This window comes from Eublepharis macularius, chromosome 7 (genome assembly GCF_028583425.1).
Source record: "Eublepharis macularius isolate TG4126 chromosome 7, MPM_Emac_v1.0, whole genome shotgun sequence".
NCBI lineage: Eukaryota > Metazoa > Chordata > Lepidosauria > Squamata > Eublepharidae > Eublepharis > Eublepharis macularius.
In genome coordinates this window covers 42,286,705-42,301,753 of record NC_072796.1, presented here as the reverse complement: position 1 = coordinate 42,301,753, position 15,049 = coordinate 42,286,705, and the positions used below count along the sequence as shown (strand labels likewise).

Here is a 15,049-nt window from a genome sequence, read left to right as displayed (position 1 = left end):
GGGAATTTCACCCCTCCACCCCCCATCCACCAAAGGATTTTCCAACCCAAACATCCATTTTTTTCAACACCCCCCCCCCCCCCAAGAATAAACTAATTGCACCCCTTTGACCCTTTTTGCAAACCTTGCTTTTAAGCCTCCAGGTCGCGTGTCTTAACTGACAGCGCTTGCAAGTTTGCAGGAGGCAACGCCCCCTCGTGGGGAGGAGAGCGCGCGGCCGAAGCGACGGGCAGGGACCGGGCAGGCTCTCTCCACAGTCGCCTCCGCTGCCCATCAGCAGAGAGGGAGGCAGGCGCTTTCTCCAGCTGGGCCGCGCGGTACCTGCGAGGAGCGGCACAGGAGCGACTTGCCTGCCCGCCTGCCGGCCGTCGGTGCTGACGAGGGGAGAGCGCGCGCGCAATTGGGATTGCCTTGACGGGCTCTTTTTTTCCAGCGAGCCTTCCCGAGAGAGCCGCGGGGGTTCGCAGGAGCTTTGCCTCCCGGGGAGAAAGCGAAACAAGTCTCTCCGCATCCCGTCCTTTCTCTTCCTCTTCACCAGTCCCGGCCGAGGGCTTCCTCCTCCACTATCAGAGTTCTCCTATTGTGAGGGAAAGAAGGGGGGTGTAGAGGGGAGGGGGCGCGTTGCTGGGCATCCCCTGTCCCCGGCAGAGTTAGACCCCCACCCGAGCGAGAGTTGTGGTGCGCGCCGGGCTGTGGAGGGAGGGAAACCTGCCCCGGCCCTGTGAACCTTTTGGTGGGGGGCAGAGGAAGCCCTGCGGCAGCGCCCCCGCGGGGCAGGGCGCGGAGAATGGGGTCCAGGCTTAGGAGAGAGGCTTCGAGCCCTCCCCTTCCCCTCCCATGAACTAGCCCGCCTCGAGGGAAAGGCGCGAGGGCTCCCCAGGGCGGCGCGAGCCCCGTCAGAAGAGGGAGCAGCAGGCAGGTCGCGGCGAAGCCATGCCTTGGAGGCTGCGCTGGCTCTGGTGGTGGGCGCTGGTGTGCGGCAGCGGCGCTCCCTGCTGGGGCTCGCCGCCGCCCGCGCTGCCTCTGCTGCCCGCCGCGGGCGCGCTGCTCCCGGGCAGCCCGGGCGACGGCCAGGAGCAGCCGCCGGTCTCCACCGCCTCCCCCGCGGGCTTCCTCTACCGGCGCCTCAAGTCGCACGAGAAGCGGGAGATGCAGAAGGAGATCCTCTCCGTGCTGGGCTTGCCGCACCGACCCCGGCCTCTGCACGGCTTGCAGCAGCAACAGGCGGCAGAAGCGCCCCTGCCCCGGCGGCAAGAACCGGCGCCCCCTCCGGGCAGGCTCAACTCGGCCCCGCTCTTCATGCTGGATCTGTACAACGCTCTCTCCAGCGAGGAGGACGGCGGCGAGGGCAGCCCGCCGGCGCCTCCGAGCGCGCAGCCTTTGCCGCGCAAAACGCTCCTCGGTCAGCAGCAGCAGCAGCCCCCGGGCTCCGGAGCCCCCGCCTTGGCCAGCGCGCAGGACAGCGCCTTCCTCAGCGACGCCGACATGGTCATGAGCTTCGTCAACCTGGGTGAGTGCGAGAGGGGGCGGTGCGTGCGAACACCTGGCCAGAAGTGGCGCGGCTTGTGTGCGCACGCGCACCCGCTGGCTTGTGTCCACAACCGCGCTTCTTTGCCCCGGTTGGCTTCTGCACTTGGCCGGCCTGTTCTCCCTCGTGGAAGTCCCCGTGTCGCCCTTCCTGTACTCTCTACGGAAACTGCTTTATTCTTGTATTAGTCTTAGCTGCTCCCCTTATACCCCCGAGGTGAACACATGAAGCTGCCTTATCCTGATCCAGACCATTGGTATATCCAGGTCAGTATTGTTACTCAGGCTCGTAACAGCAGGGCTTGAGTCCAGTAGCACCAGACTGGTAACAGCAGGATTTTCAGAGTGTAAGCTTTTGAGATCAAAACTCTTTTCTTCAGACAGGTAGGAATGGAGATCCCTGAGGCTTTGTATCCCAGCTAAAGGTGGGTGGGGGCGTTACAAGGGTGGTCATCAGGATGCAAAGGTACAGTGCAGCTTGATTAGATGGGAGGTGTGTAGCAAAGGAAGATGTCAGGATATAAAGGCAAAGAAAGGGTAGCTGTGTTGGCCTGTAGTAGAAAAGCAAGATTCGGGTCCAGTCGCACCTTAGAAGCCAATTAGATTTCCAGCATGTGAGCTTTCGAGAGGCAAAGGGAGCTTTGACTCTTGAAAGCTCACACCCTGGAAATCTAGTTGGCCTCTAAGGTGCGACTGGACCTGAATCTTGCTCCGGTGAAGAAAGAGAGCTCTGACTCCAAAAAAATGTACACCTTGAAAATCTTGTAGGTCTCTCAGGTGCCTCTGGACTCAAATCCTGCCATTCTACTGCAGACCAACATGGCTACTCCTCTGAGACTGGTAATAGTGGTGGCTCTCCAAGGCCTCAGGCAAAGGTCTTTCACATTGCTTACTACCAGTTCCTTTTTAACTGGGTGTGCCAGGGGTTGAACCTTGGACATTCAGCATGCAAAGCAGATGCTCTGTACTGAGCTGCAGTCCCAGTTATTCCAGAAGAAGGCTCCTGCTACACTACAGGCTTCTCAAATCCCACTTGCCAATTCATTCAAGTTTAGAGTGGGGACCAGAAATCTAACGTTCAAAATTAAATTGCTTTGAGTAAATGTGATTTACATATATTTTTTATGAAACTGGCAGGTGCTGAGCCTAAGGGAAAGAATGTAAAGTGTTTGCAAGCCCTGAGATGCCATCTTATTGGATAGTCATCAGCTCATGTTTTAACAGATGCCCCTTATTTCAAAACCTTCCCATCCCATGGAGTGGTGGAAAGCTAGCAAGCATGTGCGTGTGTAGGGGATAAGCAGCCATTTACTAATCAATGAATAAAGCATCTTAAAGTTAGAAGAGGCCACTGCCAGTTCTGCCTGTACTTGCTTATATTATGGGCTCCTGTCAAATCCAAGCTTGCTTTACACGATTGTATCTATATAGGTCATAAGAAATATTTTGAATACTTTCCAAATGATATTTCTGAAATGAGGATGGGACAAAGCTCAGTAATAGAGCACATATTCTGTACACAGCTTCCATCCATTGGCATCTTTGACAAAGCAAATGTCAGAAAAAAGCTCAGTTTTGAGACCTTGGAGAGCTACTCTTCATTTGGAGAAAGTGTAAATGTAGATGGACTAACAATTTTGACTCTTAACTCAATATTAAGCAGCTTCATATGAAATAATACTTCAGTGCTTTTTGGTTGCAATATAATTGTTTGTTCTTATCAGGAAAAAGCAACATCAGTATTAATGGTGGTTTAGGGTTACTCTCAAATGGATATTTGCCTCTTGAGTGTACATTGTATCACTTTGAAGCTGCACATCTTGCTATTGGTTATCTTAAGTCACTGTCTGTACTTGCTGAGAGTTGCTGGCAGTCAGCTCCATGTGTCTGAGGTACTGACTTTGGTACTATTTCCATTGTTTCTGGGACCAGCTCAGGGTATTTGGCAAAGGGCTTTATTTACCTATCCCAGGAGCTGTCAAGAGCACACTCAGCCCATCTGTGCATCTTGAATATGTAAACAAACCAAAGATTTAAGCATGTAAAATCTAGTTACCTAGGATAACCTCACTGCATGGTAATTAGGCACGGTTTCTTGCTCCTTCAGGAAGAGTGATGTATGCTATGCAAGCCGGCTAGCTGTTCTTTGAAGCTGCCTTTATATTGTATCAGCAAATCAAAAACTTTGCTTGTTCCCCTGATTAGCAATGGATTTCTGAGCTCTCAGGGTCTTTCCAGTTCTGGCTATTTGAGATTCTTTTAATTGGAGATAACAGGAATAAAACCTGGGATCTTTTATGTGTGCAGTACGTGCTGTGCCATTGATCTGTGGCTGTAAATATCTGTTTAATTGTTTTGTCTCCCTTTGTCCTCTGTATCAGGAATATGCTGACAGGGGCCCAGGCTGGTCCCTGCCAGCATATATCTGAACCTTTTACAAGGTATTTGATTTTTTCTGAATGTTGTGGTCACTTAGAGCTGGTTTACACATTAGAAAGTAAGTAAAACAGAAATTCAGATAACTAGCATTAGTACAAAGTGCATGACGCCAGTGGTGTTGTCTATAAGATTTAAGAGTCATCTGGAACTTTCAAGAATGGGGGGGGGTGGATTTTGGTAAGCTAGATGTAATTCTTGAGCCTTGCATTACCTGCTCCATCATAGAGCTTTTTTGGTAGTTTTAATTCTAATCCGAATTGTGGTTTGATATTAGAGTTCTTGGTGCTGTAGAGACCCATAAAGCTTTTAAAGACAGTCATATTATTGCTCCCTGATGACTGGTCTGTGAAGTCTGGATAAGCGTAGTGTCTTGGTCCATACTGTTCTTTGCCCGTCTGTGTTAGAATGGTGCAGCTCTATTAATGTTTCTGGGCAGCCTGTATAGCAGTGCTCTTTGCAGAGTTGAGGGTAAGAGAGTAGGAAGCACATTCTTTTCCCGGGGTGCCTCTCATACTGCTCATAGCATGCTACAGTGCAGATCCAATCTTGGGAGTTTGTTTTCTAGGCAGGATCACATGTTCATGGAAACTGTTCCTGAGTGAAGGAACATGCTTAATCTTTGGGCAAGAGGAAAGCATACTATGGATTCTTAACTTTGGTTAAAGAATGATGCAAATTGTATGTAAATTACTCTTGGTCTTCTGAACAAAGAATAGTGGCTAACAACAGGAATGCAGTACAGTGGCTTGTAAATTTAGAAATGACAAAAGCAAGCTCAAGCAAAGGATAGACAGCTTTTCAAGAGAGTAATGTTTGAAGATTATTGTAAGGAAGTTATCATACGCCATTTGATGGGGGAGGAAATAAGGAAACAGACATTGGCATGCACAGTGAGATTGCACATTTTTAATGATATCTTGAGAAAACTGTGGTGTGAGAGGTCATCGTATTGTTTTCTTCTAAAGGTTTTGATAAATGATGTTGATCATCAGGGTAAGCATAATAACCATGCAGGAAATGGTTTCTTTAATGATTGTGCTGTTGAAATACTCTACTAAACATTCCTGATAATTCCAGATCTGGCTAATGGTATGTTTACTGCACATTAACAAAACACCATCATTAGTAAGCAGAGGTTTAAAAGACAGAATCAACACTGCTGCTGAGATGTTAAAAAAGGCCAGTATTTAATAAGGATGTGCACTTTAAAATGTAATAATTTCTGATCCACGTTTTGGGTAGACTGTTTTTTTGTTATCGTGATTCATCAGAAATGTTACCAATTTGAAGATATTTTTTGGTAGGTTTTTTTCATTCTCCTCCCCCTCCAAGGCAGCTGGAGCAGGGAAGGAGGAAGGGAACAAGAGGAAGCCAGCCCCAGATTTGCGATTACAGTATTGTCCCCCGCTGGCGGTGCCACAAACCCACGTCCAACTCAGGCTTAGGCTGACCTTCCCCTACCCTGAGGTAAAACTTCTCTTTAAGCCGATAAAGCTGTTTACTGGGCTGGGAAGCCTCTGGTAGTGTGGTTGATGTTAAGCTTCAACTTTCCTTCTTGTCCTACCCTTATTTTCCACAGTTGGAAAATAGTGGGCTCATGGACTCTTGCGAGGCTTGGCTGTTACAGCAGCCGTTTCCTCTACCACCATTGGGGGCTTTTTATTAACAGACAATTGAATAGCGCTCTATTGATATAGCAGTAGAGCGATATGTGTACCAGCTTTTCTGAATTCTCAACTTCATTTTTAAAAAGTTAAGACTCTAGCTCCTTCTGTTGTAGAGATATAAAGGAAAAGACGTATCTCTGTAATGGAAGGAGTTAGAGATTTACTTTTTAAAAAACCCTGAGAATTCAGAGAACTTGGTACACGTATATACAATTGGTGATTTAAAAAATAATAATCCCACCATGGTGAGGGAGGAAATGGCCATTGTGACAGTCAAGCCTTTGCAACTGTCCAGGAACCCACCAGCCCCCCTTGCCATTTTCCAGCAGGAGGGGCAGTCTCTGCTGTTTTGATGCTGGCATGGGAAGAAGCCTCCAGCAAAGACAATACAGACATCGGGACCCGTTCAGTCCTTTCCCTTTTAAAATTTAAAGGGCCATGAGTGGAGACTAGGCATACCTACCCATTAGCTGTTAGGCGGAGTCTCTAAGGGAAGAGAGATGCTGAATAATACCTGTTTCCTGGTCTGGCTTCCTCTCTTTCCCTCCTCACTCCTATGCTACCTTGAAACACTCCCAAAATTCCAGGAGATAAATTTTCATTACTCTTGGAATTTTGGAAGCGTTTGGGGTCATTCCATGTGTTGCAAGCTAAATGGAAGCAGCTAATTTGTGTGTGATTCCCCCCCCACCACCACCCTTGGATATACCTGAATGCACAGCCCTACTTATTAGATGGAATTTCACTACAACAGAGAAATTCCAGTATTGAGCAGACACACCGATTTGCCTGCACGCCCTTTCATACCCTTGCACTAAAAGCAGACCAAGTTGAATATTGTATGTTGTAGAAGGATGGAACTTTTTTGGACTGGAAGAATGTACTCAGCCAACAGGGTGATTGAAAAGGTGGTGACAGAGCAACAACAGAGGCACACCTGGATGTTGTTCTGCCCTTGGCCCATTTCAATCTGTTCAGTCCCTGGTTTGGAATGGAGACAACTTTGATGACTGTGCTGGACTATATCCAATTCCATTGAGTCAAGCATTGTGGCCCCCACAGGCACCTTGCTGTGCTATGGATGCTCCTGAAAACAGTGCTGTTGTAAAGAGGCCAAGTTGGAGCAGAACATCTGTGTGGAAACAGCCCTGACGGAGAACGAAGCGCCCAGCAGCTTAGGTGGGAGGAAATTGTGGCACTCAGATGTTGTGGGTTTCAAGGTTTCCTTCTCCGCAGGAAGAAGAGGTAGTGGCAATAGTAGTAGGTGAAGATTTCTTTCCTTCTCCTTTTCCTGTCCTCTTACTGCCACTGCTTCCTCCAGAAGTTGAATGCCTGAGACAGACACGGTGCAGCTTCTTTCCCTTGCATGGAACAGAGGTTTTTTTGTTGCCGAACAGCTGGAAGAAGAGTAAGCAGCAGTGGCAAAACATTCAGCCAGTGGCAGTAACCGGTATACCAGTGTTTAATTTTGTGCCAGAGTGGCAGAGCTCAAAGACTTGGGTCCTCTGTGTGGGGAAGGTGCTATATAAGCATTTTAATAAATAAAAACCATGTCTACAAAGTTGTGAGTTTCTTTTTAATGTACACAGCTTAACTTGGAAGAGGGTTGAGTCTTTTTGTCAGGGCCGGCGCCTCCATTGAGGCAACCCGGGGCCTGGGGCGTGCGCTGCGGAGCTGGCAGTGGCAGTGTGCAGGCAGCTGACCAGGAGGGATGGGAAGCTGCCCGCATGCTGCCCCAGCCACCTGCCACACCTGGCCTGCAGCTACTGCATCCTCCGAGATCTCCTGTGCTGCTGCTGCTGCCAACATGTGCCCCCGGCCGGGAGCAGCAGCCACGGGCCAGGCGTCCAGGGTGGCGCGTGGAGCAATGGAGTGGGAGGGCTGGGAGGACGCATGTGTGTCTTCACAGCCACCCACTGGGTGTGCGCGCATGAGGGGGCAGGAGCAGTCCTGAAGCTCCCCCCCCCGGGCTCAGGCACCAGAAACTCTGGCGCCAGCCCTGCTTTTTGTTTCAGGCCGTTGATATAACACAAATGATTAACACAGGTATGCCGGCAAGCAAGTAACATTTTTGTGGACTTATTTGTAAGACTGGGTTAAGCCTTTGTTTTAAGTATAAAGCCTTGGGTAATTATGCACCCATTTTTTGAGATAAAGATAAGAGGAAAAAAATCCTGTTGTGAGTCAAAACATTTGTGACAGCAGAATAACTTTGAATCCAGACATTTATATAACAACAAACAAATTTATTCATGAAATTTAGACTGTGGATGAAGTGCAAAATGCAGCTACCAGGAAACATAAATCAACACCAGAAACTTCTGCAGCAGCATCCAACTTACTAGTCACTTGTGTTTATTTATTTTATTGTATTTATATTCCGCCCTCCCCGCAAGCAGGCTCAGGGCGGAAGTAGGAACCAGAAGTAGTAAATTGCCTTTATTCTTTCTGTATTGATAATCTTTAATTTTGAAACTTTTTTCTTTTCGTTGCTGCTGGTGAACTATTATCTTGCTTTTTGGTTCATACTATGAACCAGTGCTTCACAGAGAAGCATTGTCACGTGGATCCAGAGGAGTTAGCTGTGTTCGTCTGTAGCCGCAAAATAGTAAAGAGTCCAGTAGCACCGTTAAGACTAACCAACTTTATTGTAGCATAAGCTTTTGAGAAGCACATCTGACGAAGAGAACTGTGGTTCTCAAAAGCTTATGCTACAATAAAGTTGGTTAGTCTTAAAGACTCTTTACTATTGCCACATGGCATGCAGTTGGGAGGTGGGCCCTCCATCTCCATGTATGGCTCCCTTTATTAGCTTCAACCCTGGAGACCCACCGCACCCATATCTCTTAAGATGGAGAAGTTCTCAGACCACATACTGATACCATCCATTCTCTGATGGATACCCCTCTTCAGGTAGATCAGACAGTGCTCTGTATGTTTTCCTTTTAATTCCTTTTGCACTTTTCCATATACAATGCAAAAATAGTCTCATTTGAAAGCCCATCAATAACCTCCCTTGGGACCCAGCCCTCCATAACTGCAGAAACATCTTTATGTGAGAGCCAAACTAGATGAGATGAATTACACGAGTCTGTGCGAGTGGCCAGATTCCTTTCCCCCCCTCATCTTCCCGTGTCTCTTTCACCCCCGATGAACTCATGTCCGTGGCTTTGCTCTGTGCACGTGTCAGCAAAAAAAGTGGTTTACATTGGTGATTGTCCGGGGACCGTATCATCGAGTCGCCGTTGCAGAGTGGTGATTCTGTTTTGCTTCCACTTTCCTCTTCCCCCACAGAAAGGCAATAGGAGACAAGGGACGGTTACAGAGGATTGTTTAAGCATGCAGAAACTGGCAGTGCATGATGGGATACCATTCCTCTGTCTTGGAGGAGTGCAGTAGAAGACACGTGTAAGTCTGTTCGTGTGTCGTTTGCGTGTCATTTGTATCGTGTAGTTCGGCTCTCAGTTACCTTTTCATCATGCTGTGAGTGTTTCCTCGGTGCCTTGGGTTACCTGCATTGCACAGGCTCTGACCCTGTCTTCATGGAATATCATCCCCTAACTGACCCAACAGGAGTACTACCTCCCCTACTGGGAGGCAGGGTTGCCAGATCCCCCGACCCCCCCGGGGTGGGAGGTCGGAGGCTCAGCACCTATCTTATTGCTTCCCAACATGCACGCATGCATTCCTGACCTGCATGATGATGTCACTTCTGGGAAGTGATGCCATCGCGTGGGTCATGTACTGCTCTGGAAGCGCTCCCCCGCAGCCAAGTGAACTACTCTCCCAGGGGTTCATGGGAGTGTTGGAAATATCCCTCAGCAATGTTACTCCACTGTGTCTGAGTATAGTCATGCACTGTGTGGGTCACAGATGGGCAAACCTTACAGCTAAATTCACTGCCTTATCCTTGACTGCCTGTCCCTGGACTTGGGTTCCCCCTAGTGCCTCCCCCAGGAGTGCTTGTTGCAGCTTTAATTCTGCAATTTTAACTTGCAATTTCCCAGCCTTTTTCTGGGTAGTCTGTCAGTGGTCCCAAGTCTCCCAGAGTGTCATCAGGAGGTCCCAACCAATCCCCCGTATGGCCTTTTGGACCCCATTTTCCACCCCTAGCTTGTTCAGAAATTGACTTACCTCCACTGGTGTTAGACTGTTACCTCCTACTATTCCAGATTCCCAATTGATTGGAGTAGGCTAGCCCATTCAATAGCTGGGCCACAAGGTCCCATGCTGACATGGCAGGCCACCCAGGTATCAGACACTTGACTTGCCCTATTATGGCCTTGACCAACTAAACCCCATCCTCACCACCAATTGTTCTGCCTGAGACAGGAGTTTTTCAGAGGATTTGGAAGGTCAAAGGAGCCCATAGAGATAAGACATTCTGGCAGGATAAACATGACTTAATTGAGAGAAACAGGCAGTCCACAATACAGCAGTCACTTAACACAGGAGAAACCAAAACAGCAATCCCTTATGTACTGCTCCAGGGCAGGCTCTCCAGGGCTCTTCTTCTTGCTGTTATTTTCTGGGCTTCTGCTTATGGGGCATATCTTCCCAGGACCAGCAACATTTGGCATTCTGTTAGGTCATGCTGGCCTAGGGCTATTGTCTGCACATGGCAGCTCCCTTAACGTTTTGTTGGAAGGTAACAGGAAGAAGCTTGCAGCTACGGATATGCCTGAAGCCAGAACAGGATCGCCTGTTCCTTTCCATTCCTTTCTCCTTCTTGGGGGATGGTACTACAGGGCACCTAACCTAAATCACCGTTCCTATATAAAGCCTTTATTTATTTACTTCATTTATGAAGGGGGACTCAGTGGGGACCCAAAGCAATTTATATCTTTTTCATCTCTATTTTGTCCTCACGACAACTTGGTTGGCTACACTATATTTTGTTCTACCCTTTGTATAAGGAGCCCAGAAATAAATTCCTTGCTGAGATTTTAAAAGGTATAAATTCTCTTGTGGAGAAATTATTTTCACTTCTTTCCGATTCAGATCAGTATGTTTCTTATAAAGTGGCATAGTTTGCCTTGGCTGCTAAGGAAATATGGGCTAGAGCAGTGTCTAATGACTGAGGCGCCTTTATTTTTATATAGCAAAGAGGGTCTATGTTTTAATGCAGTTTTAGCATTATAATTTTATTGTTTGTTGCACTTTGTTCATGTTTTTCTTGTGTTTTCCAACTATAATGGCCTTTGGCCTCATATAATAAACACTTTCTGCTCTGCTACCACTGAACTTGGAGTGACCTTGGGCTGGTCATTAAATTTTTAGCCTAACCTATTCTACAGGATTGTTATGAGCAGAAAATGAGCCTCATGGAGAAATAACAGAATGATAAATAAATAAATAATGCTGGACAATTTGAAAAAGTACCGCTGGAGAGCCCTGAAGTTTCATCTGTAAGGTGTTAACATTATTATGCTATTAGTTTTCATTTGGCAGATTGTGTCATGGCCTAATACTTCCCTTCCAATATTTTGCAGATGAAAAGAAGGACATTGTACATTTGTAACACCTGTGTTCTCAAGGAACTGTTGAAGTCCGAGTTTCCCCATTCCTGCTAGTGCATATTGTTGAAATCTCATCTCAGTATACTAATAATATATGCTCAAACAACTCATCCTGCTTCTATAGTGGGATGTATTTGTAAACTGACTAAATATTCTACTTTAAATTGTTCATTGTAATGGGTCCCTTACTTGTATTATAGAATATTAACAGATCAGCACTGTAAATACAAGTAATAATAATGATAACATTCAATTTATATACAGCCCTTCAGGACAGTGGCCACTCAGAACGGTTTACAAAGTATGTTATTATTATCCCCACAACATCACTCTGTGAGGTGGGTGGGGCTGAGAGAGCTCTGAGAAGCAGTGTCTGGCTCAAGGTTACCCAACTGGCTTCAGGTGGAGGAGTGGGGAATCAGACCCGGTTCTCCAGATTAGAGTCCTGTGGTTCTTAACCACTGCACCAAACTGGTTCTCTCAAGGTCATGTAACAAAAGCTATGCATGGATATTTTGCATTCGTAAATGTAATACATGTATATTAGAGTTCAAGATGCATCTGTTTTTCACATACCCGCTCAGAGATCTAGAAAAGACAACTCTGTCATTAGCGCATCCTCAAAACCTCTCCAAAAGACAAACCTGGACAATCATTTACTAGAGATAGGTAACAAAACTGTTCCCAGTGAACTGGGACAATGGACGTATGTGCTAAAGTAGGTCATACCACTCCAACATTTTTCCAAGTTATTTTAGAAGCGAAGAAGAGGGGGAAAAGGGAGAAAGAAAGACAAATGTGTAACCAAAACAGCTTGTGCTCGGTTGGAGATGTAGAATTCAGTGTTACAGTGTAGCAACTAGGCAGGGACTAGTTGAAAACTGCTGTATCATACTGGAAAAGTACATGTTCCAAGAAAGAGGATTAAAAGCTACATATTTTCTTTGATTTATTAATGGTAAGATTCTTCAATGTATTCCTTGTTAGAGATGTATATATTACAGTTTTCTGTAGCTGTGCATCATTTAAAGCCTAATCTATAAGAACTGATGTTTTTAGCAAACTGCCCTACACAGGTGTGCATGCAAAAATACTTATCTTGTCAGTTTCTATATTGCGCTTGCCTAGAAGGTACTTCTTGTAAAGAGGTTAGACGCTCTGTTTACTCAAGGGCTAAAGAGTGACATAATGTCTATTGAAGCAAAGCAACCTTTCCCATTAGGCAACGTGTAATTGAAAACAGAGCAAACTTCTTAGGTAGGTTGAAATGTTTATATTTAACATAAATGTATGTTGGGGGGAAGTGAGTATAGCATTACTGAAGGCACACCCACACAGCATTTATTCTGTGGCTCACTAGGTCCCGCAATTTGTATGTGATAATGGTCCCCTCATCTCTCGTTTGTCCACATTGAGAGCAGTGAGAAATGTGGGGATATGCAAGCGTGCCTGGAAGATTCTCTGAATTTTACCAGGGTCACTAATATGTTTTAAGTTGGCCAAGAATGAGGGCATTTGCTTTGGCTGTGATCCCTGGAACAAATGTTACAAATAATTGTGCCAGTGATGATCATCATGCTATATGGCTCCATGATATATGAAGTCTGTATTCAGGGATAGCCTTGAAAGAGAGGGATGCTCTTTCAAGTTAGCAAGGGCACAGTGACACTTGGGTGGCCCTATGTACACATCAGGAAAGGGTGGTCTGAAGGTAAATCTTTACTTAGTGAATGATGACCAAGCAAGCAGTTAATTGCAAACATGCTTTGGAAGGTACATTAATATACTGACATCTTCATTATTTTACCATAGTAGTTCTTTTGTGAGAGGGAAGGTACTAATAGGAGTTCTGATATGCCCCATATTCTAACATTGCTGCTCTAATTCTATTTGGAGTCTTTCTATTCCTCCCTGCTGCTTTGAAGTGAAAATGTTAGGCAGTCCAATTATGAATTTCCTGTATAATGTATATGCTCTGGCTATATGTATGTCCCAGAGATTCTGAATGATATACAGGCCCTCCACATACACCCTGTCATCTCTGAGAGCCAAACTAGAAGGACACGTGGAGGACACACATCAGTTTCCTGCAAGTTTCCATGGGAAATGTAGTGAGAAAGAACCTCTGTCAGGGTGAAGAAGGATAATCCCCCCTCTCCCTGGCAGAAGTTCTTTCTCTAGGCGTCTCATCTAATCTGCTCAGCTCCCCCTCACCTTTGGCAGTGTGCTTGGCTCCCGTCCTGAGTGCATTTAGGGGAGCAAGGGGAGTATGCTGGCAGCAGCGAGAGGAAGTGTGCTCCCCTTGCTCCCTTGCACTCCGGAGCAAAGCATGCTGGTGGCAGTGAGAGGGAGAGGGGGCCTATCTTGCTGGCCGCTCCCTCTCCCTCTCCCTCTCTTTTCTGATAAGGGGAAACAAAGCAACCAACCATCCACAAAGCAGCAACGAGGGCCTCTTTTTTCCCTTCTCCACAGCTATTCTTCACCTAGAAAAGTTATACAGCTATTTGATTGCTTAATTATTGGGATGGGAGAAATTCTTTGATGTTACTTCAAAGACAAACAATGGCTATAAACATGATTTATTTATAAAAATAATTTAAACAATATAAGAAGAAACTAAACATGTATGCCATGCCAGCGTTTACTTTATACTGAGTAAGCAGTGATGGTGAAATCCTTTTGCCAGAAAATTTTAATCTAAGATTGAAAGAGAATTCCAGATTTTAAATTGTATTCTTTTTTGCATTGTGAAGAGGGCAAAGTGCAATGACAAACTGTATGGAAGGTTCGTATACATGCTGGGGGCATGTGAGGTATCTCAGGAAAGAGGAATTAATGAATTGGACATTTTCATCACCCCTCCCCACTTTCAAATATCACCATCTAGAATACTTCTATAAAGGATTATAATCTATTGCAATGTTTACTGTATGTTATGCATCACCTCCCTTTCCCTACAGTGTCCTCTGCCTTTGTAACCCCCTTGTCTCATTATAGTATGTCATGCCTCAAACAGATTTTGTAATCCTAGCCCTACTGCATTGCTTATTATTTTCTGTATTTCCAACCCCTATGCATATCTCCTAGCTCTAATCAAGCTGATTATGTTGTGCGTTGCACCCTGGCATCTTCCTCCAAGTAGCCCCTTTTCTTGTAACACCCTTTCTACCAGTCAGCTGTTTTGAACATTCCCCACATCTCCTGGAGTATATGTGTGTGTGTGAGATGGGAGTTAATGTACAGTCAAATGTTACTGCGTAACTGAGTGCTCTGAGCATATAGAGCTCTTGTCTGTGGTCTGGTTTTGCAGTCTGTGTCATACTCACAGGAGTCAGCCAGTTTACTGTTTTAGATAGTGATGTTCTTAAACTTATTGATGTGAGAGACAGTTGATAATTCTTTGATAATGTACAGTAAGGTGAAGATGGGGGGGCAGACAAAGGTGGGTAGGGAGGATAGAAGGAAGCAGGAGAAGGGGAAGAGGCTCTGGGAGGGAAGGGAAAGAGCTCATGGTGGGGGTGGGGCGAATGGGATGCCCCTGTAAGTACTTTCAGGTTTCCCACTTGTATGCTATATAATATAAATATACAATTTAGAATTTAGCTTGAAAACACTGCCAATAGTGAGACACTAATAATAAAAATAAATGCTGTTTCTGGCACAGAATTGCAAAATGGGAGCTTTGGTACAATGCAATATTTAGGCAGCTGGTCGTAGACTATGATGCTAAGCAATACATGTAGAAACCTATGCAATCTAGCAGCCCAGGAACTATCTAACTGGGGACTTTTGCCACAACTTCCTCTGATCCAGTAAGGAATTATATTGGTACAGTACTGGATTGAATTTTTAAAAAATTCAAATGGATTGTAAAATCTGAAAAATGCTTTTGACCAA

The 15,049-nt window shown here is 45.9% G+C and overlaps 1 protein-coding gene across 1 annotated transcript in view; it reads left to right on the top strand.

Moving 5' to 3' along the window:
* The first annotated feature begins 119 nt into the window (after positions 1–119).
* Positions 120–15,049, top strand: part of BMP6 (bone morphogenetic protein 6) — a 128,063-nt gene continuing 113,133 nt past the window's right edge. Inside the window, exon 1 of the mRNA XM_054985499.1 lies at positions 120–1,510. Within this exon, the coding sequence (XP_054841474.1) occupies positions 934–1,510 (577 nt within the window). The 5' untranslated portion in view covers positions 120–933. The remainder of the gene's footprint in view (positions 1,511–15,049) is intronic.